This window comes from Calonectris borealis, chromosome 13 (assembly GCF_964195595.1).
Source record: "Calonectris borealis chromosome 13, bCalBor7.hap1.2, whole genome shotgun sequence".
Classification (NCBI taxonomy): domain Eukaryota; kingdom Metazoa; phylum Chordata; class Aves; order Procellariiformes; family Procellariidae; genus Calonectris; species Calonectris borealis.
This window is the reverse complement of record NC_134324.1, coordinates 11,364,151-11,381,789: the sequence shown is the minus strand read 5'-3', so window position 1 is coordinate 11,381,789 and position 17,639 is coordinate 11,364,151. Positions and strand designations below refer to the sequence as shown.

Genomic DNA, 17,639 nt, shown 5'->3' with positions numbered 1-17,639 from the left:
AAACTGGAAATGAAACTGAATCTGGCTTTTTGCAAGTTGAGCATTATTTGTGATTCAATAAACAAGGCATGAAACATTCTGCCTATTACTCCACACTCGACTTTTCTGTCTTCTTGTGCTTGCTTTTCTCACCTGCAGTAACTGGCCTGGATGCAGAGAACCCAGGAACGGAGAAGTGTGACAATAAACAGTCTCTCCATATTTACAGTCTGGAGCTCCCGGATCTTTGCCAGGTTTCTGCAACGTGCAATGAAGGTGCAGTTAGCACTCAGTGAGAGGCAGAAGAAAATCACTGTCCAACAGCAAAATCTGCATACTCACCCTTTTGTAGTAATTTTTAATCTTTGTTGCCATGCCAACCTGCATCATTAAAGGGGCATTTTCCTCACTGTATTCAGCAAGGATGAGATCTCCATCCTTGCCAGTTAGGTCCTGTGGTGTGCGCATGAAGAACATTTCACCCCCACCAGAAGCCTGACGCTCCTGCTCTCTCATCTGTGCCAGTGAAAAGACACGGTTAGGGAAACAGCATATCAAACAGATCTGCTGTGCAAATGGAGCCACAGCAGACATCAGATACAGAGAAAAATAACTGTACCTTGGCTTTCTTTTTTATGTGCTTCAGCAGAGGTTGCACAGCATGGGGCCCTGGTTGGGACAAGGCACCAAAAGAGTATTTCTTCAGGGGTGGCCGATGAAATTGTCGGAGCTTCATAGGACCCATATGGGTGGGAAAAAATGGCTGGCGAAGTTCCACTGCTGGGATAGAGTGCTAACACAGGAACAAAACGTGTGTTAAGAATGGCAGGTACCATCTCAAAACCAAGATCATCCTCCTATCCTGCTAACCCTTATATAACAGAACCTAGTAAAATTTTTAGGTCTGCTAGAAGTAATACTAGTGCATTGAAATTCACTTGGTATCATACATGTTGCCTTTTGACAGAAAGTGCTTAGGTCCATATATAGATCTTTCCTTTCTGTACAGAGACGACTTTAATTTTACTATTTCAAATGGTAACCAATGAGAGGAGCATGCAAAGCCATTATCACTATCAGTGGAAGAGAAGTGCATTTGGAATTACATACATTTTTCCCATTACAGAAGAGGCTGGAATCAGATGAGGTTTTAGAAGAGGTCACTGAATACCACAATGAAGGAGGAAAAAAATATCACCTCTTCCCTTAGGGCTAGTGAGCAGTAGTTCAAATTCATCATTATCTAAATTATTTTTATAAAATCCAAATTAAAACATACTCCAGTAGCAGAAGTACAGCCTCACCTCTTGACTGTCTGCACCACTTTCCCCCCTCCCACTACTGCTTCAGAAAGAGTACTACAGAAAGAGACATCAAACAAAAGCATGGCAAGTATGATACAGCAAGATCTAGCACCTAAACCTCAGTTTGATGGGGCAATCGAGAAGTTAGTTCAAACTCACTTCTAATAATTTTCATTAAACAACATTAAAAATCTCTGTCATGAACACTTAACTGACCTGTTGTAATCTAAATTCTGTTTTTCTACAAATCCTAAATCATACTCTCAGCTAGAAACCTCCTACCAAGACACTCTATCTCTCACTCTATAACCAATGCTACTGTGACCACCTGAATGATGTTGCCTCCAAAGGTTCCTCGAAGTCCCTGCTGTTTGGGGTAGTAAAACTCATCATTGGAGAGGTTCCAGGGATCCTTCACTTCTGGCTGAGACATGTTCTAATTCAATTTTAAACACAGAGAGAGAGGTGTCAAAAAAATATCACTCCTTCCCACGTCATTCCCAACCTGCAAGGTGCTAAAGTTTATGCTGACCTGCTGTGGTTCTTCCTTGATGACACCTGTTTTTCCCAACAGGATTCGACTCTTCTTTAGAGAAGATTCTTTCTTGTTCTCCTTGGATGGAGAATTCAGAGTCATTTCTTCCTTTTCATCAGGAATTTCTAAAACACAAGCAATCACATTGTAGGGAACTTGTCCTAGGGTTCCCTTTTCAGCATCGCAACCACCTACTGAGCTGCAGCTTGGTCCAGACATTTTAGTCTTTTTGCTCAGTTTCTGGGGTGACTGTCCTCCTTCTACACTCCTCCCCCTTTTCCTCCATACAGGTTAATATGAAACAAGCTCAACAAACACAGAAAAGCTCCATGCTTCTTCAGCAGTGAGCAGATTTGAGTTGGAGGAGAGTGACTGTAGGGATTGCTCGAGGTATCCACTGCTCAACACAAAATTTACTAGTAATGTAATCGATAAAAGTACAAGAAATAGCACTTATTCTGCGAAAGCTATTCTAAAGAGTTGACAGTTAAGGCAACAGAGGTTGCTACATGTATTAATAATCCTTTTCTTCCCCACATATATACAACACGAAAGTGAGTCTGAATCCAAAGACAATATGGACCTGAACCCCCCCCCAAAAAAAAAATCCAGGAAAGTGGTATGAATTTTGAAAGTTAGCAATTCGTGAAGCACGGATTCTCCAAGTAAGATTTTCACACGAGAAGCAGGGCCTAGTGACATGGGCTTGGTAAACACTGTATCAACTTCATGCATAGATCCCATGTCACTCTATATAAAGTAAGAATGGGTTCACCTTTGTCACTATATAAACATCTGCAATTTTGTGGTGTATTTCAGACTTGGAAAGAAAATACTGCAAGTCTGTTTGTCTTTACTTCAACCAAGCTCAAATTAAGAGTGATTTTCAAGGTTGCTGGCTGTCCTGGTTTTGGCTGGGATAGAGTTAAATTTCCTCCTGGTGCTGTGTTTTGGATTTAGCATGAGAAGAATGTTGATAACACACTGACGTTTATAGTTGTTGCTGAGTATCCTACTAGTCAAGGACTTTTCAGCTTCCCGTGCTCTGCCAAGTGCACAAGAGGTTGTGAGGGAGCGTAGCCGGGAGAGCTGGCCCAGCTGGCCAACGGGCTATTCCATACCATATGATATCATGCTCAGTATAAAAATAAGAGGTGTGGTCCAGGAAGTAGCAATTGCTGTTTGGGCATTGCTCGACGAGTGGTAAGCAATTGCATTGTGCCTCACTCATTTTGTATATTTTATCATCATCATTATTATTATTTTCTCTTCCTTTTCTGTTCTATTAAACTGTCTTTATCCCAATCTGCGAATTTTACTCCCCTCCAGCCCTGATTCTCTCCCCCATCCCACTGCGGGGGGTAAAGGGGGGAGTGAGCGAGCGGCTGTGTGGTGTTTGGCTGCCTGTCGGGTTAAACCACAGCACTGGCTAATACCAAAACATTCCAATCAACACCTATAGAAATTCTTAGAACTGACCCACTTTCCTGAGGAAGGAAATGCAATCCAAATTATATAAAAGTGTAGCAAGATAAGCCTATCCTTAAATTACATAAGGCTGCTTGAAGACTACCACACACACATCTAGAAGAAAGTGGTGATTTTAGTGGTCCAAAGAAGACAAAAATCTCTCCAGCTTGTAGGAATATAAGCAGGGAATACATTCAAATCAAACTCCAGGAATACTGAGTAATTTTGTAGCAGCAAAATGCTGACAGGTATTACGCAAAGTCATTGCTCCCATGTGCCATTACCATAGCCTGAAAGAGGCTTAAGGAATCTGCTTCTTTAGGCTTTGAATACAAGCCATGCGGAGAATGGCATGGGCTAGTTTGTGGTTTACTTCTCTACCTTCCCTCTCCAAACCAACACGCACGCAAGTAAAATTAAGACAGTTGCTTCTAAAACACACCAAGAGTCAGATTAATTATGTTAAATTTAAGTTTCAGGGCATTAATTTTTACTCTGCTGTTACTACTTTTAAGTTGGGAGCTGAAAGTATATACCACACCATTAGAGCTATTAGCATTGCCTTCTTCTGCTTAGCCCTTTGATTACTTGCAAATTATCTTCAAAAACTAGAACAAAGAAAGGCTGTAAGTATTGCCCCAGTCCATTTATTTCCATATGACTATAAATTCTTGCTTCCATTTCCACTTGTCTTTTCCCATTTGAGTCAAATTTCTGCATGCCATAAACATACCTAGAATTATGTTTTCATCATTTGGATCAAGTGTTAAGACAGGGGGATCCAAGTAGGTTTCCATTGCCTGATCATCCCAGATGATATTGTCTTCCCAACGGCCATATACTAACTCTTCATTATCAATTGGGAAAATAGAGTACCAGGGCTTGTCTTCATCCAGGGAAACTGCAACAATCATAAGGTAGAATCCTTAAGAGTTTTATACACTACCTTGGCAGAAAACCATTTTGGAGCTCATCCCCACATCTTATTCCCTCAATCTTCCCCATCTTTCAGGGCTTTCTGAGGCAGGACCTCTAAAAGGCAAAAGAAAAGTCATCTTGGAAGCAAAGAGGAAGCAGAGCCCCAAGTCTCAGCTTTACCAACGCTTAAGAGATTTTGCTCCATTGAAACACAGAGAACCTCCAAGAATGAAATAGGGCCTCTAACAGGTTTTAGAGCAAACAAGTGTCCCTTTCATCCACACCTTGTTGCCGAAAAAGGACCCTGCTATTACATAGAACACATATATGTTTCTGTCTATACAGAAACATGTGTCACATGCACCTATTCATAGGCCAAAGATTGACATCCTCATTACCTTGCTGTTCAGGGATCTGCTTTTCTTTGCCCTTTGCTATACCGAGGACTCCTGCTACATTTGGTTTCTGTGCTAGTGGAATTGGTGGATTGAGCAAAGAGCCACTGCGGTTCAAACCTAGAGAAAAGGAAAACAAAAGTAAGGTTAGCTTGAGTGGGAGGGTTAGGGGGCATTGCACTAGCTTAAATCAGAACTTGGGGTTGTATGGAGAGCGATTTCCAGCCTGAACCAGGATGGGCCTACTGCTCATATCACAAAGAGCGTCATGTGTCAATAGTACAGGTAAGACTTACAAAACCATGTTCGCCCACAGCGTACTGCTGGAGTTTGCAGCCTCTTCAAAGTTATGTTTGGCTTGCTTTGCATATGCTGCACGACAGTGCATAAGGTGCATTTCTGTATGGTCCCTATAAAAGCGAGAGGCCTTGAGCAGACAGTTGCCATTGACAGAACAGTTGGTCTGGCCTCCAGCAGCTTCCTGTCTCATGTCAGACTGTCATAGAAAAAAGGCTGGCCAAGCAGACCGCAAGGAATCTTTCTGTGGAGGCAGCTTCTCCCAGGGCAGACCAACTCATCTATGCTCACATCACTTACGTCACTTAAGTTAATGCTTCTGGAAGGCATAAGACCTAATGCATGTGAGCAGACCAGCCATGTTTAACATGTTACTGTAGCATTTGATGGGACTCAAACACAGCGAGCCCAGGTCTGGATAGTTCAGGCACAACTATGCTGAAATGAAAATTGTTATAAAAAGCTATCCCCAATTCACCTACCCAACTCCTCAGAGTGTCTTATACTCATAGCTGAACAGTAAAGGATTGACACTAGTACCTAATAAAGATCTGACATTCCCATTAGTTTTTCCTTGTAGAAGCAGGATAAGATATAACACACAGATGATAAACATTCATTCTACACAAGCAATTTAAATTTAAAATGCATCTGTGTCTAAGAGAAGTCTGAGGCTTGTAAGAATTGTTACCTCCTATCTAGAAAAAACAGAATACCATTATTAGTTCAGGAGAAACTTCAGAAGACTTTTATGCAATTCTTCCAATTAAAAAAACATATAAAGAAAATTCCATTGGCCTATAAACAGCAGATGTCCTATGTGTAGCACTGCTTGATACTAATGTAGATGGATCTAGCATGTGGTATTCCACATGGAGAGAAGAAATCCAGAGTTGGTATCTTCTTTAACAGAAGGAACCTACTCTGTTTTCGGAAGGAAAGCAAGAGTCTCAAAATCCTGAGCAGAGCTGTGATTTTGCCGAAAAACATTCCCTGACAGGAAGAATTATGTTCTGTATTTGAGACAAAAGCATGCAATGAGTCAGCTCAACTATAGCAAGTACAATTCATATCAGACCATTGATTACCTTGTTGGGCATTGTATGCAGTGGCATTTCTAGTCATGCTGGATGGCAGCCAGCCTGCCAAACTTGCCCGCTGTGTCTTAGTCCCTTTGTGCTTGACATCTTCTCCATTCCAGATAACATCATCCTCCCATTGGAGCTGTGTCACCATAAGGAAGTGCTCATCGGCTAGTAGATCATCCTTCTCATCCATCAACCCTGCATCCTAGAAGCAAAGAAGAGTTGCTTGAAGACTTGCATTGACTTCATACTTTCAAACTAAAGGAGGAAAATTAAAAGTCTCATTTTGCATGGTGCACAACCATCCACCGGCCCATCACCAAGCTCTCATTGTGCAGCAATCCCCAGTGCAATCCCCTCTCCACACCTTCCCCCACATTTCCCCTCTCACCCCCTCATCTGTGTGTCCTTTAACCTCCTGCTCCTTCTTCTTCTCTTTCAGCTTGAAACCATAATCAAATCCACTGCCATCTTCAGGGATCCCCAGCATATCATACCAGAGCTGTGCTGGGCCATAGCGCCATTCTGCCACTTTAGGCTTTGTATCTGTCACTTTGTCTATATCACCAGTTGACTGGGAAAATTTCGATTCCACAGGTGCCATCATGGTAATCTGAAGCACAGCAAAGGAGGGAATGATTACACTGATGGTCTATCTAAGTGTCAGTAAGAAGTTTCTTCCTTCCAAGTTTCCCAGCTTGTTCTTGTAGGAGAAAAGTATTTCTAAGAAGTGCTTTTCCATACTTACTAGCTGCCTTAAGAATGGTCTGCAATTAGACTTCCAAGAACATAGAGATTTCTTCTTGATACAAAGAAGATAAGCTCTCCTATTGATCCTGTACCACGGATGCAGCCTTCTCAGTAAGAAGCAATCACCTGAAGTCACTGACTAGTATCTGGAGAAGAGCTTCTGCACAGCTGGAATACAAGCCAACCCTGTCCTCCAGTTTTACTTTGGAAGAAAAGCTCTTTACTCTAAAAGTTGCTGTCCAATCCACTACTACCCCCAGTGCTAGCTGGCGACCCTCTCTAAGCCTCAGATATCCCACCTCATCATCTGAAAGGCACTGCTCAGGAGGGGGAGGAGCAGCAAACTCATATTCCCAAGGAGATTTTCCTTCCATTCCACTCTCAACTACAACTTCACCCTCCTGTATCTGCACTTCTTGTGCCAACTCCCGATGTTTCTTCTTGCGTTTCCTTCGGGCACTACGCCAAACCGACGGAACATTCTTTCCAGGGCCAAAGAGACGCAGGAAACGCAGCACCTAGAATAGGATAAAACAAGAGGGTCAGAGAAAAAAAAAAATGTGGAATGCTTGTCTGTCTTTCCCTCACCTGAAAAGCAGTAATGAAAGAGAGCACTGAAATTCAGAAGCCTGGCCTGTACTACAATCCCAACCCCTAATGCAATCAACAATCTCTTGGTTATACTTGGAAAAAAGTTTCTGATCCATCTGTTTGATGGATCCTTCCTTTTCAAAAGGATATATTCTTAATTTCAGACACAAAGAAACTCAATAGAGGGAAGAAAGATTGCCTTTACATATTGGGCATGTGGGCCTTTACATATTGGGCATGTAGTAAGACACCACCTAGAAATAATTATTTTCATTTTGAACAATCCACAACCTTCAGAAAGACACATGGAGATTGAAGAAGAGTTGATAAAATTATTAGCAAAAGAGACAAAGCTAGAAGACAGTTATATAAAGCAGAGATTTCTTAAGCAGCCAGATAAAAACAAATACCACAGTCCAGAAATAATACACTCATTTTTGTTTCCATTATAATGCAGTTCCCCTATATGCATACTGCATACCTCCAAAACCAACACTAAAGACAATGACAAACTTTCTCTTCTGTTTCTTCTACGATTATGATTGCTGTTTTTTAAGCACTGATAATTGTTTCTTCAGAGCACTCTTGTAAAGATGGAAAGCATTATTCCCAAATTAACTGACAGATTTAGGAAACAAGACTTAGAACCAAAGATTTGTAAAGAGACATCCTATTAATGTTCCCTGTTAATCTGTTATGCTGATTCCCAAAGGAAATAATGTTTATATGACTACCTGTCCATCTCTGCCCACATCTACATTATCCTTCCCAAAACTTCCCCAGATTACTTCTGAACTTTTTGGCCAGTTTCAATGACCTTTCATCAAGGACAAAGATCTCAGACATAGTTAAGCTGCTAACAGTTTAATGAAACACAAAGTCTGCTTCTCCACATGCTATTTTAAGTGGTTTCATCAAGAAAAACAGTGCTACACTAACATGCACATTCTCAGATATCAACCAATCCTCATAGCCAGATCTACAGGATTTCAGGCTTTGCCAGCTCTAGTGCTCATGAATTAATTATGAAAAGTGCTCAGCATTAACAGCTTGCACTGATTTCTGCACCCACTAGGCACATTCAACACTGAACCAGTCCCTGAATTACATGTTAAGCACCGAAGAAATGAACACACCAACTGATACAAAATACAGTAACACAGGAAACACCAAATCTGCAGAAGCCAAGAGAGCATCCAGAAGGCTAGAGCCTCACCTAGATTTCTAATAGACAGAGGTTAGCTAAATCATTAAAACATGACATTTAATTATGTAGATTGCTCAGTTTCTTACACAAAGCCTGTGATGGAGACACACATAAAACCAAGTTATGCTGGCTCACAACCATCTGTTTGGCAACTGTAAGCTCATCTTTATTCTCCTTCCCCTCCCACATTTCCTCTCCTCCTTTAAAACTTTCAAAATAATTATTGAAATACATCGACTACATTTGCTATTTGGGAGCATTTAGGAAAGAATTGCAATTAATTCGCTTTGTGCAAAAAACAATCATTCTTTCAACCAACTTGTTATTGAGCTGATTTCTGATGCATACTCAGAGCAGAGGGAGGATTAAGTAAAGGATACAGATCACAAATTGTTTCAGGAAGAGCACACCAAGTTCAGGACAGCATGAAAGCAAGAGCAAATATTTGCCAGAAAAGCCAGAAAGCAGACAGATTAGCATTATGTTTTTTAATCATCTGGCAAAAGTATTCTCTACTACCTCAGGAAAAGTTTTCACAAATCAACAGGCCTGTGTTATGGTCTTACAGAACAGCAAAACATTATTTCACACCCTGATTTATATGATGCTTTTTAAGAGGCTCCTGCACATGGCAGGAAAAGCATTACATGTTAAGCAGTCTGGAAACAGCAGCACACAGAAACTAAAGAAAGTATTGATGTGAGCAAGAACATCTATGCGATTACTTACTACGTACCCTTAATACTATACGATTCATATTTAAAGGGCTTACAGGATACAGTTTCTGTCACTTCCACATATCTCTTACAATACCTTGCCTGGTCGAAATTCCGGGAAGAGCTCTGTAACACTTGGCAACTGTTTGGTAGCATCTCGCTGCATGATTCCTGCAAGAGGAAGTGTGAGTTTGCCTTCCTTGGATTCTGCCTGCCTGGCTTCTTGAGGTCCCATCTCTGACTCAGAATCAGAGCTGCTGCTGAAATCCACCTTGTCGGAGGCAGCAGAGGAAGGAGCAATGATGGAGGGCAAAATGATACCGTCTCCATCTTCAGATACTACAATAGAACAAGCACCTTATAAACAAACAGGTTTCCTTCCTGTCCCCTAGTACAACCCCATAATGCCACATCTACTGTTTATGCAAAAATTAAGCCTCTGCAGGTGTTATGAGTACCATTCTGGTTTAACCTTTCATTTTATCCTAAGCGTTCCAGGTGAATTTCCCAGCCACAACTGAGAGGATGAGATAAAAAAGCAGTTTCATTGTCAATATCAGTATTTTAACAATCACTGGAAATACACTATTTCACCTTACATTTCAGACAATCCTATAACATTGCATATCAGGACAAAGACCCACCTTTAGATGCAGTCTGCAGACCGAATTTTGACGACGCATGGTGCTTGCCGCAGAACGAACTGCTACACAGCAGTGTTTGCTTCCTTCAGACATTCATATTGCCAGAGAGAAGAAGAAAGTCTTCACTCACCAGTGGCAGCTGCATCTTTTTCATCTTCCTTTTTTCCAGGTACTGGAGGTGGTGGTGGCGGTGGCATCAACTTGGAATCAATATCTTCACAATCAGCATCATAATCATCCTCATCTTCATCTAACCAGTCAGGAGACAAGACTGCATACTAAGCAGACAATAAAAGGGAACCAGGCGCCCTTCCCATTTATACTATCTCATACCTGTCCCAACCTGATGAGAAGACCATGTCTTCCCATTAGTAAGGAGACCATTCTCATTTTGTAACTAGATGAAAACTCTTATAAGTTCAGCTTCCTGCACAAACTCATTTGCAAGACTGAAATTTAAGAAAGAGAGGGAAGGAGGGAAAAAGGCAAACTGACAGAAAGATGACTGAAGCACTTAAAATATATATATTTGTATATTCTGCTATCACCTTCCCTTATTCACGCTTTGCAGAACAAATAAAGCTGCTAAAGAAGTAAGAAAAATGTGGTTAAAAAGCCCAAATTACCTTTACCTCCCACTAACCACAATGTGTCCACAAAAAGGTTACGTGTAAGACAGCTTTAAGGGATATGCAAAGATTTAGCATTTGCACTAGTAGCTACTGAAAGGGAAAAGCTGCACGTTTTTGAAAATCTGTTCTAGGCCAGACAGAGAACCCTGGGACCTACAAAAGAGCCAAAGTGCCTTCTGCAGAAAGTCATTTCAGAAAAAGAATTCAAAGGTAAAACAGGAGAGAGATATTAAGATTGAAGTGACCGTCTAAGGGATCAAGATGTTATCTCTCTCTTTGAGTATCTCTGAGAAGCACCTGGCCTCCTGCATAACCCTCTTCCTAAAGAACACAGGTTAAGTAAGTATTAGCAGGTATCAGGTATTCTCTGCAGGGGATCCCAGAGCAAAAGGAGGATCCTGGTTTCTCTTCTGAGTATAGTTTAACTTTAATGAGGAATTAATTCCTTAAAAAAGATATCAAGCAGTGGCTTCATCCAGTGAACACAGTTTCACAAAGGCTTATATTGGGTTCTTGAAGCAAGGAGTGAAAAGGCACAATGTTACCTCTATAAGAGACTGTCAAGGCCCATTGCCCCAAAATACCTTCTACAGCTAAAGCTGTAACGCTAATCCCATTTACCTGGTCTTCGAACTGGCTGCAGGTTGCCCATTGCCTGCTTATACCTACGGCTCTCATCTTCTGCCACTTCATTAATATCTGAATAATCAACAGCATCTTCCGTGCTCTTAACCCAGCCTAGGAAGAAAAGAAATCTAGTCACACAAAACTTGATCCTAATATATATTACTAACTTCAGACTTCACTATGTACATATGAATCCTTTCCTATGCTTCCTTTTCTTAGAGGAACAAAAACATCTGATTAACATCTCCCATTGGAGTATTTTTCCTCTCATTCGAATCAAAAGCTCCAAGAGCTCTGAATTTCCCCTAAAAATTTGTAAGTAACCAACTTTAGCACAAGGAACACCTTTCACTTACTCAGTGAAACTGTTCAACAAGCTCAGAAATAAAAAAAAGACACATAGTAATACTGTGCACTAAGACTTGTTTAATACAGAATAAACTTATTTATGAGGGAGAAGAGACAAGTAAAAAGAAAAAACTTGTAAAAAATGAAAGGAACAAGTGCAAAAGTGTGGGATTCACTCTGGCAAGAAGGAGAAGACAAGGCCTTTGCCACAGGACCTCTGACCAGATAACATCACGATATTCCTTGCAGCCCCAGATGACCTGGATGCGTTTCTTCCTCTCCAGTAAGAGCTCTGATCATGCAGCCCATCTGTCATTTAACTGCAGGTACCCCAGTGCCTAACCTTCCTCATCCAGATGGGCTCCATCGGCCTCCGGGCTGTCCTCCTCGCTGGCTGTGATCTCAGTGATCAGGTTGCCCAGTCCCAGCACACCCAACCCAGCCAGGTGCTTCTTGGATTCCTGGAGAGACCAGAGCTACGTCCCAGCTGGGAGGCTCCGCCGGCTCTGCCAGCCAGGCCGGGCCCAGCCCCCTAACAGCATGCTCGGTCCCGCCCTGGAGCTTGCCCCACCGACACTTCCCCGGGCCTGCCCCGGAGCCTGGCCCACCGACACCTCCTCCCCGGCCCGCCCCGGAGCCGCGCCGCTGGGACCCCGGTTCCTCTCCCGTCCCTCAGCCCGCGCCGCCCGCTAGGCCAGGCCGGGCCGAAGCGGCGTGTCCCCGGAGCGACACAGCCCTACCTTGTCAAGGACACTGTCCCCCTCCAGCTGCCCCGCCTCATTGATGTTGCCAAAGAGGAACCCGGCCAGTGAGAAGGGCTCGGCGCGGCCGCCATCCACCTCCTCCTCGCTCTCCGAGTCTGACATGGCGATTGCGCCGACCCGGAACCGAAACAGCGGCCCGGCCGCGACCTGAGGGAGCCGCCTCCACCCTCCCAGGCTGGCATACAGCGCCCCGCGCGGCCCCACTCCGCAACGTCCCAAGGAAGCGCAGGGGCTCCGGCGTTCACCGAAAAATCGTTTATTGCATTTAAGAAAGGGGGTCTGACTTTCCACAGGAAAGAACTACGTTTAGAACAGGTGCGTTACAAACAGCAGGGTGAGTTAATACGAGAGCCAGAGTAATGAGAAAAGGTTTATTACAACTTATTTCTGCATAATTTAAAAAAAAAAATCCTTTAAAACTGTTAGCTGTAACACAAATTCTTTTATAGTATAAAATCAAGTTGCCAGTGTATATATCGGTACCACACTTAAGAGTCTTGGGCTCCCCTTGCTGATGGGTGCTCATCACAGCCCACTGGGGCCATCAGGAGCCCCGTGAGATCTGTCCACTTCTCGGGGTCAGTCCAAGCAGCACCAAGGTTTCTACAGAGCGAGGTTTAGCAGTCGGAGACAAAGCATGGTGAGGCTCTTCTAGTTTAAATTTCATAGAAATTTACAGCTGTAAACTGGAGAAAGCACTTACACATCTAAGCATGCCTCATAACATGCTTCGGACACAGAATTCCTGAACTGCTCAGCTCCCTGTGGATGACTTCAGCTATATTTAAAAAAACACTTAAGCATTTCAGAAATCATTCACAAACTGAAAGATTAAAATTGGTCTCTTCATAGAGAGTTAAGACATATACACTGCGTTTCTATTCAGTAACAAACTGAGGAATCTTGAACAGTTCAGGAAACCCATACAGCTTTACCCGGGTTTTCTGATCTCCTGAAAACAGACAAAATCCAGCCGTGGGATTGTGTGAAGTCTGTATTTGTTACCTGCCCATAGGAGGAAAAAAAAAAAAAACCCAAACCAAAACATGGGAGGAACAGAATGGATTGTAGACTGAAGCACTGGACTACTTAGAATAAAATGCACCAAGAATTGTAGGGGGGGAAAGAAAAGGAAGGAAGATCACAAACTGAGAATGCCCACTGAATGGAAAAACTCGTTAGATCCGTGCACTCCTGAAGCTCATTCTCACGAAAAGCAGAGGCTGGAGGAAACCAGCTGTCAGCCAGCAGGACTTTTGCTCCTGGCAGAAAGCGACAGAAATAAAAAAGGCATCTAAATGACTATTAATGAGGTACTCCAAAATCAGTAAAAAGTTTTTGACGATGTTCAAAGTTCACTTTCTGCTCATTTTCATCACTACTGTGTTATTCTCCTCAGTACTGTTGTGTTGTGTTACCATTTATTAAGTAATCTAGATGGGGATAAAGTGTTCTAGCATAATGTAATCAATAATGTAATCAATTCAAATAAATTGATTAAGTAGTTTAATTTTATCTCACCATACTCTCTTCCAGTTAACACCAGGATGGCTGCTCTGTGAGCCTACGGAAACGGGGGCGGGGGGGTGCAACAATACTTGCTCACAGGATTTCTTCACAAAATTATTGTAATCCAGTTAGGAATAACCACAAAAGATGCAGAACTAAAATATTTCAGTATGTAAAAAAGTAAAAAACTTTTTAAAACAGTAGTAGCTTCAGTACAAAATCGCAAATATATGTAGCAAAAAAAAAAAAAGAGGTGCCTGTTGTTGAAATTAAAAGTCTATTTAAGAGCAGTTCAAACATATCACAAACTTTTAAAAGTACATCTCTGAATGAAGCAAAGGTTATGGGCTTGCACGAGGGTAACTAGACAGTTGATTTAGGCCTGACCAGCATTTAAAAAAAAAAATGTGCACTGGCTTAAATAAATACATTTTAAACATGATACACCCTATTTACTCAGTTACTGAAATTTACCTACAGAAAATAATCTTGAATTACAAGGCATAGAGTTAATTGCTGCCTGCAAATCAAGCCCACACTAAAGGCCTACTACTAAAGTAAAGGCAGAACGTGGTGAGTAGAGGTTACCTCACTGAAATGCTCCCACGCCCTCACAGCCTGCAAGGCACTGCGGTAGAAGCCACATCTGGAACAGCACTACTTCTACGAGTGCAAAAGACGCAAAGACACCCCAGGCAATGGCACTTGGTGAAGAAAAACATGCAGAGTCTCTAGGCTTCTGCAAACATCATGCATAACAGGTGTTTTGGTACTGCCTGCAATCAGGCAATGTATAGAACTCAGTGTTGGTTCACTAGCCACGTATACCAGTATTTGGATTAACTGCAGTTTATAATCTATGGGGTTGCCGTTTGCTAAAGCAGTACCAGTACAAGCATACCTCAGATATACAAAAATTGCAGTTAGTGTCAGCATCAGTTACACCAGCTGAAAAAAGGCACATCCTCTTCAAAGAGGGGAATTAGGGCACAAATATGAATGTTTCTATCCACTGGGTATTTTTGCCCATATCACATAAAGCAAGGTCAAATTAACACACAATCCCCAATAATCTTGTTGATGTATTTTCTGTTATCCTGCTAAAATGAGGCTTTTTTCTGCCCAGGGTATACACCAGTGCAGTATTGCATGTGTGGGAATCGCAAGAAAGCAAGTTCTGAATTACCAATTGAGGCTGCATCCGGACAAAGACAGCACTGTCAACTTCAGACAACAAAGCCCAGTCCAGCACCATTGGTTTCACACAAAGTATCTTTGAAGCATGCTGCTTTCATACCACAAAGCTGTAAGGTTAAGTCTAAGGAGGTTTCATGCGCTCACTCCTCAGCTGGTCCCAGAATCACACATAAAGAACAGTGCACATCCTGAAAATAAAAGCCAGCTGCCACTCACTAGAGCCGCTAAAGAAAGTTAAAAAGTACATAAATAGAACTTTAGTTAAAAGAGTTTATAATAACTGATCACCTAGTAGAGAGGAAAAAACTGCCCAGGCTAACCTATCCAGTGACTGGCTAACCATTACAAATTTAACTGAAACCATTACTGAGTTGCCAGGAAGAAACGAGGGTTCCTGGTTCCTGTAAATAGAACCTCCAAATTTTCTGTCAGTGTTCTCCCAGAAAAGCAACAAAGGAATTTGCCATAAAAATCTCAGGTGATGGCCCCAAGAACATTAAGAAGTGAAGCAATTAATTCCTCAAGAGCAAACAGGCTGCTATCAAGAGATCACACTGAAAATCTTGTTTTGATAAGTGTCATCCCAACGACCTCAGTCAGTCCGAGAAGGTAACTGTTAACTTTATTCTCAGGGTGCAAAGTCTCTTTGGAGAGTGAAATAAAAACTCAGTTTAGAAGATTATGGAAGACTTGCATCTAAATTACTCTTCCACCTCTCCAATTCAAAAGTATGAAAATCACTCATTTGAGCAATTCATCATTATCCTAAGTTCCCTACATTAGGAGGAATCAGCTCCTGCTTCTATTAATGAAATCATTGCAGATGTTCCCTGGGTCTTGCTCATTGCATTAAACATGCCTTATGCTAACTCTTCATATAAACGATCACACTTCACTATAAGGTGAATCTCAGTATTATTTCAGGCATTTTTGCATGTAAACAAATTGTTTTCAAGCTTTAAATTGACAAAGTAAAACAACTGGACAGCCAGACTTCTGTTTGTAAAACAAATTCAATCAGTAAATAAGGGATGGGAAAAGCAGCAGCTATGCTTAAAGCAAAGTTATCAGAATTTGTGCTTTTCAGCAAATCTAGTAACTGATAGCTATTTAGTAAAGAAGTCTGGCTTCAAAGAAGTCCCTTCTTTCATTTTCCTCCACTAAATAAGGACAGAAGCCAAGTGATCCCTGGAGAAGCTGGAGACTGGAACTTTAGAAATAAAGTAGGTATTTGACCTCTCAGTTGGAAAAAACTGTTCTGTTTCAGTTTCCCTGAAGCAATAAGACTGCAAGAATATTCATTGCATAACCATTTCTGCTTAGAGCTGTCAGTGCAAGATGCAATTCTTCAATTTAACTCAAAGAGCGCTCCAAGATTCTAGTCAATATTCAACTTCGAACATCCATCACCCGAGGTAACTACAATAGGACACATTTTCTTGTGTTCTTCTTTGTCACAGGATACAGAACTGCACGCACAGCTTCAGCAAACACCTCCCGAACACCCTCCTGATTCAACGCTGAGCACTCCAAATATTTGACTGCTCCAATTTGTTTAGCCAGCGAAGTCCCCTGCTGCGGGGTAGTGGGAGCCAAGCTTTGCTCCTTCAACTTTTTAACTGTTTCCAGGTCATTTCTCAAGTCTCTCTTTGTGCCCACTAAAAGAATGGGAACATTTGGACAGTGGTGAGAAACTTCAGGATGCCATTTGTGCCTCACATTTGCATAGGAAGAGGGGCTACCGATGGAGAAACAGATGACGAATACATTGGTTTGAGGATACGAGAGCGTGCGCAGGCGGTCATATTCCTCCTGGCCTGCAGTGTCCCAGAGATTCAGGCTAACTGTCCGGCCGTCAACAGTCATTTGGGCACTGTAGTTGTCAAACACAGTAGGGATGTACTCTTCTGGGAAGGCATTGGTGGTATAGCTGATGAGAAGACAAGTTTTTCCCACAGCGCCATCTCCAACAACTACGCACTTTATAGTCTGCATTCTTTACCCAGAAACAGTCCTGCACAAAGCAAGAAAAAAAGTTAGGAAAAGCACACTCGATAGTAATTTTAAAGATAAGCTTTAGCAAGTGTTTTTAATATTGCAATTTCTTATCACAGCTAGACACACTCAGTGTCTCAGAAGCCATTATGAAGAGCTCACAGGCTAGAAAGACAATAGTGAAATGCAGATGCAATGAGTTGAGAGCTCAGTGACAACTGGCTGCATTCCAAGCACGTAAGTACAAATTAGCCAAATTCCCACAGTCTTGATTTACTGCCAGATAGTTTCCCACAGGCAAAGGGACAAGTCCTTAGAGGTACCTCCAAGTGGAAAGGGATCATGACCTCAGACCTAGTAACAAGATACTCTGTCATTTGTAGGTTCACATGCACACCTCTGTGCACACACACCCTCCAAGATTCACACTTCTTGTCTACATAGTCTACTGCCTAAATAGCTTACCACAAAGAAAAGTCCAAAAATTAGATAATAAACAAAGATACCCATTGCTGGGCTGCACTGCTACTGTTTACTATAATAATTCACTCACTTAGGATCCATCAGACCTCAAGAAACTGCATTATTTAGAAGACACCAGCTAAAAGGTTCAGAAAGTAGCATGTACAAGAAAAGCTGTTCTTTGAAATATAACTAGCCATAGGACCCAGATTAC

At 42.0% G+C, this 17,639-nt stretch overlaps 1 protein-coding gene across 20 annotated transcripts in view; it reads right to left on the bottom strand.

Moving 5' to 3' along the window:
• The window catches only part of TAF1 (TATA-box binding protein associated factor 1), a 47,605-nt gene that overhangs the window by 21,285 nt on the left and 8,681 nt on the right, over positions 1–17,639 (bottom strand). For 5 of the 20 annotated variants that reach the window (XM_075162170.1, XM_075162162.1, XM_075162165.1 and 2 more), the window contains exons 3-17: positions 12,239–16,982; positions 11,842–11,974; positions 11,145–11,261; positions 10,022–10,141; positions 9,345–9,586; positions 7,033–7,251; positions 6,375–6,596; positions 5,987–6,188; positions 4,605–4,721; positions 4,022–4,189; positions 1,816–1,943; positions 1,612–1,719; positions 599–772; positions 322–495; positions 133–237 (exon numbers count right to left, since the gene is read on the bottom strand). In XM_075162170.1, the coding sequence (XP_075018271.1) occupies positions 133–237; positions 322–495; positions 599–772; positions 1,612–1,719; positions 1,816–1,943; positions 4,022–4,189; positions 4,605–4,721; positions 5,987–6,188; positions 6,375–6,596; positions 7,033–7,251; positions 9,345–9,586; positions 10,022–10,141; positions 11,145–11,261; positions 11,842–11,974; positions 12,239–12,364 (2,355 nt within the window). In that variant the 5' untranslated portion in view covers positions 12,365–16,982. The other 15 variants (XM_075162177.1, XM_075162179.1, XM_075162178.1 and 12 more) reach the window with 12 other exon arrangements.